A 16,105-nucleotide genomic window follows, 5' to 3' on the forward strand; every position below is an offset into this window, starting at 1 on the left:
TGTATGTATGTATGTATGTATGTATGTGTGTGTGTGTGTGTGTATATAAACACAATGAAACAACAGGCATTATAAAAAGTTTGCATTAAGGCTATCCTACCAGCATATCATTTGAAGTAATTTATTGTCCGCATTGTTAGTATGCTTTCACATGTTGGCAGTTCTTCCTGAGTGATTGTCAGATCAAGGCAAACAATATTTTAGTGAGTGAGATGTTTAAAAAGTGAACTCATGTAAAGAGTGGAAATTACGAACACGTTCATACCTTCCTTGTTTGGTCCATTTCAGTCTGACCGTTGTCTGTTGATACAGTAGTTTGGTTTCTTTGTGGGGGTGATGGTACACATTCAGCCTGTGGTGCAGACCAAACCAGCAAACCCACCTGACAAGGTGAGAGTTGGTCTGGTACAGCTCACTTATGGTGAGAGCGCACTCAAAACCAACGGACCAAATATGTGAACCTGTTTGTGAATCCATGTGTTGATGTGAAGTCACTGCAGAATGAGTCGTGGGTTGATGCGAATTACAGAAATGCTTCATTTTAGTTCAGTCAGATGAGCACGTTTATATTTTTAGAATACAATAGAGCCTTTATTGTCATTGTACATACATATATACATACAGTGAAATTTGTCCTCTGCATTTAACCCATCCTAATTAGAGTTAGACACAATCCAATTACTAGGAGCAGTGGGCAGCCACAGTCCAGAGCCCGGGGACCAACTCCAGATGTAGAGAAGCTGCCTTGGTCAGAAGCAGAGAAAGGAGCAGACCCTAAATAAGCAAGTTTTGATTGTGGGAGGAAACCCGCGCAGACATAGGGAGAACATGCAAACTCTACACAGAAAGGCCGGGAAGCAATCTCACAACCTTATTGCTGTGAGGGCACCAGTGCTCATCACTAAGCCACCGTCTCATCACACGAAATAAAAACCTTGTCTGAGTTAGCCAGTTGAGGTCAGTGATAGCTCGACTAGCACCTTTTACTTAGCAGACTCCTAAAATTGCTGCTATGATTTGTACTCCAGAACACAAAGAATTTTGAATATTTTAAGACATTTGTATTTTTATTGCTCTGTGCAGCTGCTTTGCCTTATCCCATCACAGGATAGGTCTCGATTAGTACTTGGATGGAAGACCACGGTGGGCAGCTGAAAGAACATTATATTTTTATTCCCAAGTAGTACATTGTCTCATCAAACAAAAAACAACAACAAAAAACGTGAATTAAACCAGTTGGTGCTAGTAGCAGTTCCACTACCACCTCCATGTAGCAGGCTTCAAAAGTTGTAACTGATTAATACCCCAGAATATAAACAAAGCACTTTCGACCATTTTAAGACCTTTATATTTTTACCATTCTACAGTAGTGTCTTGCCCCCCCCACCCCCCCCCCCCCCCCCCCAAAAAAAAACAGCCATATCTGAATTAAGCGAATTGAGGTCTTGAGACAGCTAAACTATTTCACTTTACAGCTATTCAAAAATAGACAACTATAATTTATACCCCACATCATAAACACAACCATTTTGACCAATCAGGTGACAATGTGCTCACGTGTTTTTTTTTTTAATTATTATTATTTACATCATTTGGTCTGCTTAGAAAAATTGCAGTATTGAAGCAAACTGAACAAAACATTTTCTTTTAGACCAATCAAACAAACTGTAGATTTCAAGTGTCAAGAAAAGTTATTTTTGTTATGAAGTAATCTGAGGTATGTCCTGTGGGAAAATGGTAAAATGTAAAAAAAAAATATTAAGACAAAAAAATTATACATTCACATACGTATATGAAAACATTTTAAAGCGCTTTATTTCTGTTTTACTTTGCATTAATATTCAAAATTTCCAAACTGATGAATGTTATGTTAATTAAATCATATGAAATCTTTTTTCATGCTCTGAATATTTAGTGTTTAGTGTCACTCATGGTCAGTAAATTGAAAAATGAGTGGGGTTGCTTTTGTACATTTGATTTCTTCTAAATCTTTAGAAAGTAATTTTCACTCATAAGCTGTTTGTGGTGACTTAAGAGTTTGTGTACATGTGGGTTAGGGTGTGCTCCACCACCTCACTGTTCCGTACTGGTTGGTATACAGCTTCCGCTTTTATGACCTGACAGCTGTATGAAGAAACACATATACGTAAAAACTACTGATGCTGTTAACTGTTTGATGCAACAAAAGAGCTCTGAAATGTGACTCTGGCTGCTGTGACTGTGCCCCCCAAAAAACAAGTGGTGCAGGAAAAGATTGAATGGCATTAAACATTTAATCAAAATCATTCAAAGTAGCCTGAAACGTGCAAATGTGGTTTCTTTCACGAGACAGGAAAAAGAGCAGTGTCAGACGACAGTGTAGGAGGAGGGAGGGCACTGAGTGTTTATGGAGAGGCGAGCCAGCAACACAGATTGACAGGAAATGGTGTCTTTTCTGCCTGCTGGGCTGTACCACTTGTACGGACTTGACAGGGGGAGATGAATGTGCAGGGCACACTGACAAAAGTCACTTTATTTCACGTATCTCCCACTCAATCACATGGTTTGCTTGAGCCTAAGCATAGAGTATCCTTCTGAAGATGACACTACAGGCTTTATTTTAAAATGCTGATCAATTATTGATTATTCTTTGATTTGCTGTTACCGTGATAACACTGCTGACCTCTACATTATTTTATTTTGTGACTGGTGTTCTGTCCAGGGTGTACCCCGCCTCACGCACTGTCACTGCTGGGATAGATGCCAGCCCCCCCCCCGACCCTTAATTGGAGTGAGCAGGTATAGAAGATGGACAGATTATTATTATTTTTTAGCATTACAAAAACCTGGGTTAAAATAACCTACATTTTGGAGCCATATTGCAAACATAGACAGCAGTCGATTACGTCAGTTTCAGCATGTGTAATTTACATCACATGCAAGGTCAACAGTAAGCTGAAGGAGCGGGCCGCGCTGACGATCACAGGGTTAGGTAACCAGTCATATACAGCACGCTGTTGGCTGCAGCATTCTTGGATTTATTCAGTTGGGAGAACTATGCCCCCATGTTTTATGCCACTCATCAGTGCTGTTTCTCAGACAACTCAGACTTCAAAAATTTCCAACTTTGTTTTGAAAGGGTTCAATAGAATATCACTCAGGGGCCCTATTTTGACAGACTATGGCACATGGTCTAAGACCCTTTGTCCATATAGCTTTTTTAAATTATTTTTTTGTAGCAGAAAAATGCTGGTCGGGCACTGAGGGCTACTTCATCCCAGTGTTTTCCTAAAAAACAAAAAAAAACAAAAAAAAAAAACAAGCACACATAGGATTTGTTTCGATGACAATGAACAGCTAACAGTGTGTACAACAGGTATAGTGATAAAAGCACTCCCCCTCACAGCAACATATAAACCTGCTGCAATAGTTTTGTGTGTGTGTGTGTGTGTGTGTGTGTGTGTGTGTGTGTGTGTGTGTGTGTGTGTGTGTCAGTTGTGATAGATTTTGTCACGTCAGCTGACTGTAGACGGAGACGGTAAAATAAAGCTTCTTCCATTTTCTTTTTTATCAAAGTAATATGCTTTGCCCCATGTGATTGGTTCTCTGAAAAGGCGCTGCAGCGGCAATACCAGAGCCTTTTTGTGTTTTATGATTGTAATCACTTTCTGTTGCTCGAACACTGCACTTGATTTCGCTGTTTGTCCATCCATCCATTTTCTATACCCACTTCCTCCAGTTAAGGGTTACAGGGGGTTGGAGCCTATCCCAGTAGTCATAGGGCACAAGGTGGGGTACACCCTGGACAGGATGCCAGTCTACCGCAGAGCCACATATAGACAAACGCATTCACACCAGCACGTACTCATACAGTCAGTTTAAAGTTTCCAGTTGAACTAACCTACATATCTTTGGATATGGGAGGAAGCCGGACACCCAGAGAGAACCCACACAAACACGGGGAGAACAAGCAAACTCCACACAGAAGGGCCCCAGGTAGGAAGCGATCCATGACCTTCTTGATGCGAGACAACAGTGCTAACTAAGACACTGTGCCACCCATCTCAGTTTAACACCAACAAATTTATTCACCCATCTGTGAACAAAAGACTAGGGCTGAAACGATTAGTCAAGTAACTCGAATAATTTGATTACAAAAAATGTTCGAGGCAAATTCTGTGCCTCAAAACTCTGTTTAATGGTGTAGTACATATGCCAGGCCTGTGTGTGGTTCTGCAACACCCCCAGAAAAAACAGAAGAAGACTAGAGCATGTGCAAAAGCCGTGTAAGAGCTAATCTGTAGCACTAAAAGCTACAGCTGTCCAACACGACACACAGAGTAAAATGAAGCCTTTTTAAGAGAAAGACGGTCCATGCTTATCATCTGAAATAGCTTACTACGCATTTAAAGCAAAGCAGTATGTTTGTCTATTTTTAAAAAACACAGTTTGGTCCACTGACTGCACTCTGCTCTACAAGCACTTTAAGTCAGGTTTTCATCGACAGGGTAGAGAGCGGATTTATCAGTGTGGCTTTTGTGGAAAAGCTGCACTCTGTAGACAAGTTTATCCTAGGCTATGCTCACGTTCAGGTGCAGCCTGACTGACTGAGGATTACACTGACCGCCTGCGCTTACAGGCCGGTGTCAGGGGAGTGCTGAGCTGAGCTCCTGAAACCAGGACCAAAACATGTAAAGACGTGAAAAAATAAATAATTACAAAGGAAAACAGAAAGGGATACACTAAATTTGACAATCTGCGTAATGGTGCAGCGATATTATGCCATTGCTTAGGGAGAGCCCTGGACTGTTGACATTGTTTTAAAATGCAAAAGTACTTTTTATCTGATTACTTGATTAATCACCAGAATAATCAGTAGCATACTCAATTACTAAAATAATCAATAGCTACAGCCCTAGAAATGACTATGTGAAGAAAGTGGGTGCTGTCCATGAAAATGAAAACTGCTTTGATTGACTGCTAGCACTGACACTTGCACTATGCTGTGCGCTGCTGTGGGCTAGGTGGAACATAGGGCGCTGTGTGTCTGAGTTCCAACTGGGAAAAATCAGGCAAAATTTATCTCCTTGAATTTGCAGAAATCTATTGCCCTCAAGTCAGGTCTGGGAGCACGCGCTGGACCTCGCAGAATCCACAACACTACAGAACGACCTTGGGTCCTGGGTGCAAGACAACCAATTCATCCACACATCTCTAAAATAATCATCTGTCTGTCACAGCAAGGTGGGCATCCCTTTGGCCTTCTCCAGCTGCTGGGGTACTCAACACTCAGGCATCTCTTAGGGCTCTATGTTGTTTCTCATTACTCTAAAAAATGCAATATATTTGACATCTGTTACTTGATACATACCATGATATTGATACCTTTATGTGCGTAATACTGCATATAGAAATTTTATTTCAATGCATTCATGAATTGTAGTGTATGTTTGTGTGTAACCCAGCTTTTTAATACTTTAGTTATACTGCTTAATATGTGCTGTATTAGCATTTTCTTTTGCACATTTTTACCTTTTCTATGACTATACCCTATCGCAAATTGACATCACATTTGTTTGATAAGATTAATAACACCAAGAGCCATAATCATTTTCCAATTTATGGCTTCCCTAATCCAAACTGACTTGGTTTTAAAGCTGGAACCCCAGTTATACCCCATCTTAGACATTGCTTAAAAAACAGACATACTGCTTCATGTTCCAATTAGATATGCAGATAAAGTTAAATTAAGTAAGCATTTTTATATGGTCAAACAGTTTCACTTTGTGCAGAGTTGTAGTAAAACTTAGGTACAGAGTAATACTGATTAAAAATTTTTGTTTATAAAATGTTAATATTATCATTATTGGTAGTAGTTGTTTGAAAAAGTGTATTCAAAAGTGACTCTAAGGGTGGTGGGGTGGGGGGAGGTGTTCCGTCATCTTTCCATCTGAATTTGCCCCTGGTTTGTACAGTCTGTGAGCAGGAAGACTGGAGAAATTTTTATTAAAGTTCTACCTGATGGATAGGCATGAAAATTGATCCCTGCTTTTATTTCATGGTGTATGTGCATAAAAAGGCACATTATTAGTATTTCTTTTTTACTCACCGCAGATATGCTGCTCTTGTTTGTTGCATTGCCACTATGCTGTGAGACAAGAGGAGACGATGTGAACTGTTTTTTCAACTTGGAGCATAAAACAGCAGACTACGTGCTCACCACATCCAGGGTTGATATATCGAAAATATGGTGACAGGATTACTGGTACTGTACTGAACATCTTTTACCGGTATGTCGATAATACCTTGATCCAGTATAGACCCCTAGCCCGTGTGCACTGAAACGTTCACAGAGAAATGATCCACATGGCCAAAGTGATTATGTCAGCACCTGTGGATATGATGTAAATAATCTGCTGATAGGCAAAGATGTTATCCTGTATGAGTTTATAACCGCATGTAGTGCAAATATCAAGCACTGTGTTTGTCAACTGGTGTTAAAGTATGTGGCGGTCTGTCAGTAAACATTTGCTTGGCAGAAATGTCTTTTTTCTTAGTACTTCCATTGTGTTGTGAACCATTCTTCTTGTGGTCATTTGCAGTGTCTGTTTTTGTTTGTTCTGTCTAAGTCCACACGTACGTGGGTGTTTTTAAAACAGGGATTTTCCGCCTTCATTAAAAAAAAAGTCCTGTCCACAGAAGTACTGTTTATAATAAATAAATAAATAAAAATCTCTGTCCACATGAAAATGCAAAACACATTGTCAAGTGTTGTCAGGAGCATGCCAAAGCAACAGGGGGTGATATAACCCAAACTATAGCCATGTTGGCCAGTCTGAAAAAAAAGACAGAATCTCAGATTTCCTTGTCCACACACAAATACTGTGGAAGGACTTTTGATGCAAAGTTTGTGTGTGAGTGTGTGTGTGTGTGTGTGTGTGTGTGTGTGTGTGTGTGTGTGTGTGTGTGTGTGGTATGTGTGTGTATATGTATATATATATATATATATATATATATTAGGGCTGGGCAACGTTAACGCGCTAACGTTGCATTAATTATTGAGGTCATTATCGCCGACAATTTTGTTCCTCCCCTTAACGCTGCGTTTTTTTTTTTTGTTTATTTGTTTGTTTTTAGCCTTTTATGACTGTTGCTCGTTGCCTTTTATTTTGAAAGCGTCAGTCGGGGGCGAGCTTATGCTGCTGCTTCCTGCTGATAGCTGAGTTCACACAGAAAACAACACGAGGATCGAGAAAAGTACAGGCTATGCAATGCACAACAAAACAAAATGCAGAAAGACGCCGAACTTTTGAATGGACATTTTCGGTACAGAGTTCTACAGGATCAGGCCCGGATCCAGACCGGTTTGGACCGATGCAGCTGCATCGGTCAAATTTTTTTTTACGCATCGTTCGTCATCGGTAAAAAAAAAAATCTTGAATAATCTCGAATAGCCGAACGTGTCCCCGCGGTGAACACAGCTTTTCGGTGGTTTTCATGTCAACCTATAGTCCGTAAATTATACGGATTTTTCCGAGTTTCAGAGTCATACGGACGTACAAATAAAGTCGGATATTCAGGGTTTGGTCTGTAATAAACTATTTCTGCAGCGCGGCTCCACTTTGAAACCACGAACCATTGAAGCAATGCTTCGATCCAGTAGCTCGTTGGTTCTTTGATTCACTGCTCTTCAGAAACGGCAAGCCGATTCTTAACCCCTCGCAAAGCCATTAAAATATCGTCAGTCACTTTTGTGTGGATTAAAGTCACTAACTGGGACTCTTGTCTTGTTGCTGTCAAGAAACGAGAATCGTCCTCCGTTCCGTTCACACAGCTCGAAACGCTGCGCGGCTGAGACAGTCCGGTCGGAATTAATAACTTCAAAATGAATCGCCGCTTTAAATAAAATGACACCTCTTTCCAAATGTAATACAGACAAGAAACTACAATCGACTAAAACGTTTTTTTTCCTCCCAAAATGAAACGTGCTGTATTTTCTTTTCAAATTACATCCTGAAGTGAAGCACAGCAGCTGTAAGCTCAGCTCAGATATATGGAAACACATTCATGCCAGTGTCTGAAAGGAAATGCTTTTGACAAAAACTACAGATTTTGTTTATTCCTATTTATGTCCAGAGATCAAGGATTCAAAATGTAGAGTTCATTATGTACAAAGTTTAAGGATCCAGTGACCAAATTCATATTTATTTACTTTAAGACTCAATAAAATGTTCAATTTCAATTCAGTTTAATCGGCTTAGAAAGTGCCAAATCACAACAAAATCTAAATATACTAAAACAAATACATCACAATTGTACACATATCAAATTGTGGTATGTGTACAATTGTGATGTATTTGTTTTAGTACATTTAGTCATGGACATGAATATTGTTATTTTGATATGAAACAGGATAACAAATGACCTGCCAGTGGTTTTATATTTGATTTCATTAGTGTGTTTCAGTTGAAATTTACATTTTCAAATTTATGCAATGTTCATTTACATTTTCAAATAAAACTGTGCTTTTAAGCGGCTTTTGAATTCATTTTTGGGTTTCACATATACCATGCGATTAATCATGATTAATCACAGAAAGTCATTGAGTTAATGCGATTAAGATTTGTTATGTTTGCCCACCCCTAATATATATATATATACTGTTGTGTGGGCCGCTGAAGAGGAGGTACTGCTGGCCCACCACCACCAGATGGCGCCCTGCTTGGAGTGCGGGCTTCAAGCACGAGAGGGCGTCGGAACTACTGGAGTGACAGCTGTCACACATCATCAACACCAGCTGTCACTCATCAACTTCATCCTCCATAAAAGCCGGACTGCAACTCCACCTCCCTGCCGAGAAATCAGCTACCGTTCAGGTAATCATTCTCTGCTGTAATTTTCTGAGTATTTGAACATTGTTCTGTGTGCAGCCGTTTTTCCTGTGGACAGCAGGTGGGAGTCCCCCCCAATCTGACGGCAGTGCCGGAGGAGTACCATGATCTTGCTGACGTCTTCAGCAAAGATCTGGCACTCGCCCTTCCCCCGCACCGACCGTACGATTGCGCCATCGATTTGATCCCGGGCACTGAGTATCCGTCCAGCAGGCTGTACAACCTCTCACGTCCGGAACGCGAATCAATGGAGACCTACATCCGGGACTCCTTAGCTGCCGGGTTGATCCGGAACTCCACCTCCCCGATGGGTGCGGGTTTCTTTTTTGTGGGTAAGAAGGACAGCGGACTCCGTCCATGTATCGATTACAGAGGGCTGAACGAGATTACGGTTCGCAATCGATACCCATTACCTCTGTTGGATTCGGTGTTCACGCCCCTGCATGGAGCCCAAATATTCACCAAACTCGATCTTAGGAATGCGTACCACCTGGTTCGGATCCGGAAGGGAGACGAGTGGAAGACGGCATTTAACACCCCCTTAGGTCACTTTGAGTACCCGGTCATGCCGTTCGGCCTGACAAACACCCCCGTGACGTTCCAAGCGTTGGTTAATGACGTCTTGCGGGACTTCCTGCATCAGTTTGTCTTCGTATATCTAGACGACATACTCATCTTTTCTCCGGACCCTGAGACTCATGTCCAGCATGTACGTCAGGTCCTGCAGCGGTTGTTGGAGAACTGGCTGTTTGTGAAGGGCGAGAAGTGCGAGTTCCACTGCACTTCTTTGTCCTTCCTGGGGTTCATGATCTCCCCCAACTCCGTCGCCCCTGATCCGGCCAAGGTTGCGGCGGTGAGAGATTGGCCCCAACCAACAAGCCGTAGGAAGCTGCAACAATTCCTCGGCTTTACAAATTTCTACTGGAGGTTCATTAAGGGCTACAGTCAGGTTGTTAGCCCCCTGACAGCCCTGACCTCCACTAAGGTCCCCTTCACCTGGTCGGATCGGTGCGAAGCCGCGTTTAGGGAGTTGAAACGCCGGTTCTCGTCTGCACCAGTTCTGGTGCAGCCTGATCCTAACCGCCAGTTTGTTGTTGAAGTGGATGCCTCTGACTCAGGGATAGGAGCCGTGCTGTCCCAGAGCAGGGAGTCCGATAAGGTTCTCCACCCTTGTGCCTATTTTTCCCGCAGGTTGACCCCGGCTGAGAGGAATTATGACGTCGGCAATCAGGAACTCCTGGCGGTGAAGGAGGCTCTTGAAGAGTGGAGACACCTGTTGGAGGGAGCGACGGTGCCCTTCACGGTTTTCACAAACCATCGGAACCTGGAGTACGTCCGGACCGCCAAGTGGCTGAACCCCAGGCAAGCCCGCTGGTCACTGTTCTTCGGGCGCTTTGACTTCCAGATTACATACCGCCCCGGGACCAAGAACCAACGATCGGATGCCCTGTCCCGGGTGCACGAAGAGGAAGCCAAGGCCGAGTTGTCGGACCCAACAGAGACCATCATCCCCGAGTCCACTGTCGTGGCCACCCTCACCTGGGACGTGGAGAAGACCGTCTGGGAGGCCCTGACACGGAACCCGGACCCGGGGACCAGCCCGAGGAACAAACTGTACGCCCCACCAGAGGCCAGAGCTGCGGTTTTGGACTTCTGTCATGGTTCCAAGCTCTCCTGTCATCCTGGGGTGCGCAGAACCATGGCAGTGGTCCAGCAGCGCTTCTGGTGGGCGTCTATGGAGGCCGATGTCCGGGACTACGTCCAGGCCTGTACCACCTGTGCCAGGGGCAAGGCCGACCACAAGAGGACTTCGGGACTCCTCCAGCCCCTACCAGTGCCTCACTGCCCCTGGTCTCACATCGGCCTGGACTTTGTCATGGGCCTCCCGCCGTCCCCGGGCAACACCACCATCCTCACGATAGTGGACCGGTTCTCCAAGGCGGCCCACTTCGTGGCCCTCCCGAAGCTCCCTCAGTCCGGCCGCAGTGAAGCTAAAGCTGCCAGCTTCACTGCGGATCCACCCGGTTTTCCACGTGTCACGTCTCAAACCCCATCACACCTCACCACTCTGCACCCCTGGACGTGCACCGCCTCCTGCCCGGATCATCGACGGGGAGCCGGCATGGACCGTGCGTCGGCTCCTGGACGTCCGTCGTAAGGGTCGGGGGTTCCATTATCTGGTGGACTGGGAGGGGTATGGACCCGAAGAACGCTCCTGGGTGAAGAGGAGCTTCATCCTGGACCCGGCCCTCCTGGCCGATTTCTACAATCGTCACCCGGACAAGCCAGGTCGGGCACCAAGGAGGCGCCCGTTGAGAGGGGGGTCCTGTTGTGTGGGCCGCTGAAGAGGAGGTACTGCTGGCCCACCACTACCAGATGGCGCCCTGCTTGGAGTGAGGGCTTCAAGCACGAGAGGGCGTCGGAACTACTAGAGTGACAGCTGTCACACATCAACACCAGCTGTCACTCATCAACTTCATCCTCCATAAAAGCCGGACTGCAACTCCACCTCCCCGCCGAGAAATCAGCTACCGTTCAGGTAATCATTCTCTGCTGTAATTTTCTGAGTATTTGAACATTGTTCTGTGTGCAGCCGTTTTTCCTGTGGATACAGTCTGAAGCTGGATTGGTGGATTGTGTGAGTGCGGCGTCTTCGCCTCTCACTCCTTCCAGGGAAGAGACTGACAGGAGCTGCATGGGTGATTCTGTATCTGGAGGTGGAGGTTTTCCCTCCTGGAGGAATCAAACACCGTAAGATTGCTGGGTGTGTATTCACACACCCACCACTAACTGTTTCTGTTTCTGCCAGCAGTACCGGGTCTGACTGCTGAAGACAGTGGCCACCTGGGGCGCAGGGCTTGGCGGCTCCGGCGTTCTTCAGATCCGTTGGTGGTGGAAGCTGTGTGGGATCCGGCTCTTCTCTCGCCAGACAGCTTCTATCTTCGAGCCTGCCCACACATCACCTTGTGTATAATTGACAATCCACAATATTGTTATTGTCTGTATTTCGTTGTGCGATTCACAACATTAAATTGTTACTTTTTGGCTTATCCATTGTCCGTTCATTACCGCCCCCTGTTGTGGGTCCATGTCACGACACCTTCCCAACAATATACACAGACATTGTGATGTTTTTATTACCATTTATTTGACTGTTAGCAGAATCATGCAAAATCTCCCAGGTCAGTTTTCATGAAACCTGATGGAGGGGTGAAATATACCCAAGAATGAACCCAATACATTTTTGAGTGGATGTGGATCATGACTTTCTCTTTAATTAATATTCTGAGATAAGGAGGCTTTAAAACTTTTTAACTACTGCATTGCAGTTAAAAAAAAATCATATCTATCATACTTTAAAGTAATATGTAGTAGTCCTAAGTAGTATCTGGACATGTGTTGGGCACTAAACCCTACACATTCATATAGTATGTGAATGTGTAAGATTTAGTCCAAATCTAGATGTTTTGGTCAGTGATGCCGGTACCTCTAATCTAACCACTTTTTTAGTAACTAACAATCTAACGCATTAGTCTTTCCAAATCAGTAATCAGATTAAAGTTACTTCTCCAAGTCACTGTGCATTACTGTTATTTTTGGTTCGTGGGCAGGAGGTTGGGATTCGACTGAACTGCCCACTTTAAGCAAGCTGTGAGCTTTTCATCCACGGTTTTCTGTGGCAGCTACGACTCGTCCTCACCTCTTAAAGTGCGGTGATAACAGCACACCTGCACTGAGCTTTACAAAGACATTTTTATGGTTTTTTTCTCCTTTATTTAGAATTCTGAGCTGAGCCGGTCCGTATCTGCTCGTTAAAAACAGCTGATCCTCCGTGATGCGTCAACAACTAACACTATTTTCCACTCAAATGCACCTAAACTCTCTTTCTGAGGACCACATGATGTGAAAACGCAATAAAACTTTCTTACCTGTAAATCTGGTTATGTTTTCTGCATAAATAAATGTTATCCATTCTTTGTGCTCAAACACCAAAGCAGGGGCGAATCCAGATGGAATGGGGGCGTAGGGCAAGGATGTCCCCCACTCTCCCACAACACCCCTAGATTAAAGATCCAGTTTTGAAGCCTTTTTTTAACTACAGCTACTAATACTACTTATAATAATAATAATTTAGACAAGTAAAATGTTTAGAAAGAATTTAAATGTTAGAAAAATGTGAGAAAGAATTTAATAGTTACATTTATAAACAATGTAGGTTAGAAATTGCATGTTTTACTGTTACAGTGCTGTCAACAGTTAAATATAGAGAAAAAGGTCTTTATTTTACTTTTTATGTTTATATTTCATTGAAGTCAAGAAAGGGTGACTATAAAGTGAGTTTTAGCAAAACAAGTATCATTGTCATGTTGAGGTGGCAGAGGGTCGATGTCGACAGCTGGGGAAAGTAACTAAAAAAGTAACTAGTAATCTAACTTAGTTACTTTTACAATTGAGTAATCAGTAAAGTAACTAAGTTACTTTTTCAAGGAGTCAGTCGTCAGTAATTGGATTACTTTTTCAAAGTAACTGTGGCAACACTGGTTTTGATCCACTGGAACTATATGTTGTTTTTTGGTGAGGGGGGTGGGGGGTGTCTCTTAATGAACTCTGTAATAAACTGGGCCAGAAACATGTCATAGAAAACGGACTGTTGGCATTGTTGGAAGTCTGCACCGTGTGAGCGACCTTCTTTTTCATGGCTGTTATATCACTTTTAGAAGATAACAGAAAGAACTGCCCACCTTCTTTTCCCTGAGACGGAGAGAGAAAGCAAAGGGACTTACCCTGGCATCTGGTTTCTGGGTTTAACTGTAGCACAGCGTTCTCTCTCTCTCTCTCTCTCTCTCTCTCTCTCTCTCTCTCTCTCTCTCTCTCTCTCTCTCTCTCTCTCTCTCTCATGCACACTCAGCCAGTGGCTGGACTTTAATATGGTTATGATTAGAGACAGGGGCTCACAGAAGGGAGGGGGCTCATATGCACTGCTGGGGAATTGGGGGAAGTGCAGTGAAAAGAGATCAGATCTGAAATGGATGAGAGCAGAGGGGGATTTCTTTCTTTTTTTTATGTTTGTGGGGCTGCAGTATGAAACATAATAGCAGCACGGACGTGAAGCGCGAGCAGAATGGAAATAAAGTTTTGTCCTTGATCAGTTCTGGCCATCCTCCTCACCCTGTCCCTCCCTTCTCCCTCCCTCTCTTTTGCTCTGTGGCATTCTCTCTCTCTCTCTCTCTCTCTCTCTCTCTCTCTCTCTCTCTCTCTCTCTCTCTCTCTCTCCACCCCCTCTCAGAGCGTCATACTGAGGCAGTTGGTTCGCTCCGCCGTGTCTGGGGCTCAGCGCTTTGAGAGGCTGTTATTTAGGTCTGTTACAACAGACAGGGAGCAGCTCACAGAAGGGCAGGGGGAGAGCAGGGAGACTTCCAGTCACGCTCGGGCTCAGCCAGGCAGGAATCAGATCTACATTCCAGTTGAAAGGGAAAGAGCTGAAACTCCAGCATCGGCAAGAAGACGCAGAAAGAGTGAGACAGAAAGAGAGAGTGACAGTGAGGCACAGCTGAAGGGGAAGCAGCAGAGCCAGCTCGCTGTTGCTGCTGTCAGTGTGTTGGGGAGTGACGTGAGCGGCGCAGGCACAGCAGCACACAGACAGGACTGAGGGCTTTAGTCAGTTTTGCCGAGGGTGGGGCGGGGGGTGCCATGTTCGACTGTATGGAGGCTCTGGGAATGGGCCCCCGCCAGCTCTATGATGTCAGCAGCCGCGGGGCATGCATGCTGCGGAAGGCGAGCCCCTTCTTTGCAGGGCTGGACCCCTTTGCATGGACGGGCAGTGCCAGCGTTCAGTGTAAGTGGCATCCCTGTAGTTTCTTGTATGAACTGTTCTATGTCTTTCTGGCTTGTTTACCCCTCAGGGCTCGGCCATGGGGCTGCACAGGAAAACACTGGGACAGACTGTGTCTTTTCAGCACCCCCCTCAGCTCTCAGCCCGTCTGTGGTGCTCAGCCAGCTGAGAGAAACTCTGTGCTATGATATGATATGCACTGTGCCATGACTGTGAGTGTGAGCTGATGGAGTCAGGCTTCAGCGACTGTGAGAGCCACCTGAGGTTTGACCTTGCCAGGTGCAGCTCTGTAATAGAACGATGAGAATGCACGGATGAAAGAGTGGGGGAACAATAAGAGTCGAGGTCAGTGAAAAGGGACAGAAGACCCTCATACTTTTTGGGTTTGAACCCAGACTTTCTTTTCTGATGTAATGCTCGTGAACAGTTTCAAGCAAGAGGTGGGTGCACCGTGCCACAGCACCTCCTAGTCTGGATACCAAATGTATAATGATATTCCTCAAGAGTCAAACAGACATGAATTAATAAGTAGATGAATTATTTAATGGCTAAACGGATGAATAAATTAGAAACACAGAATTTGTTCACCTCCAAAAAAAACAAAGCGGGCTCTGTGGCCGGCTTTCTTTTCCCTCTCCGTCTGCCTCGATGTTCAGAGAGCAGTTTGAACAACAGGCCTATCTCTGGACAGACAAAAACCAACGTCCATTTCTATACTCAACCAGGGGGTCGCTACTGCTGCGAGAGAGCGTGTGAGAGTGGAAAAGGAGTGTGTGTATTGGTGGTGGTGGGGTGGGTGGGTGGGTGGGGGGACGGTGTAGTGTGGGAAGTGTGGATGGAGAAAAGCCAGACATGACAGTGGAAAAACAATCATGGCTGCAAAAACAGACGGAGCAGTTGGATATGCACAATATCACACCCTTGCTTGGTGGTGATTTTTAAATTTAGTTCTGGCATATTTTATTTGTTCATCCTGCTTTTTGTTCCTTTTTGCTGCCTGTCGGGGTTGGGGGTGGGGGGGACTCATCTGTCTTCATTAATCGTGAAGACACCAGCGTTTCAGTGGCTGTCATGCACACTGGCTGAGCTTTAATGAAGACAGATGCCCTGTCAGTGGAGGCTGAGGCTGTGTGTGTGTGTGTGTGTAGGGGGGGTGCGTGTCGTCCTCCAGCCGGCCGGCCTGCTCTGCTCGGCCGGGAAGCCCTGATGATAACAAGATGAGATTTGTTTATTTAATCAATCAGAACTTTATAGTCTTACCTGTTAACCTATTCACACACACATTTCAAAATGAGATTCCAGAGGTACTTTTTCCCTTTTATGTTCTTTGTTCCTGAAAATCAAAGACGGGGGAACCACCAGAGAAGCTGCCCTTAGGGTAAGGCAACAGATTTTAGCAAAG

The 16,105-nt window shown here is 44.5% G+C and overlaps 1 protein-coding gene across 2 annotated transcripts in view; it reads left to right on the forward strand.

The window, feature by feature from the left end:
* The window catches only part of rarga (retinoic acid receptor gamma a), a 147,931-nt gene that overhangs the window by 75,305 nt on the left and 56,521 nt on the right, over positions 1 to 16,105 (forward strand). The window contains exon 1 of one of the 2 annotated variants that reach the window (XM_034172437.1): positions 14,201 to 14,706. The exons of the other annotated variant lie outside the window; for it this stretch is intronic. Coding sequence (XP_034028328.1) covers positions 14,562 to 14,706 — 145 coding nt within the window. The 5' untranslated portion in view covers positions 14,201 to 14,561. Of the gene's footprint in view, positions 1 to 14,200; positions 14,707 to 16,105 lie in introns of those variants that run through there. 2 annotated transcript variants of the gene reach the window in all.

This window comes from Thalassophryne amazonica, chromosome 6 (assembly GCF_902500255.1).
Source record: "Thalassophryne amazonica chromosome 6, fThaAma1.1, whole genome shotgun sequence".
In the NCBI taxonomy this organism is placed as follows: domain Eukaryota; kingdom Metazoa; phylum Chordata; class Actinopteri; order Batrachoidiformes; family Batrachoididae; genus Thalassophryne; species Thalassophryne amazonica.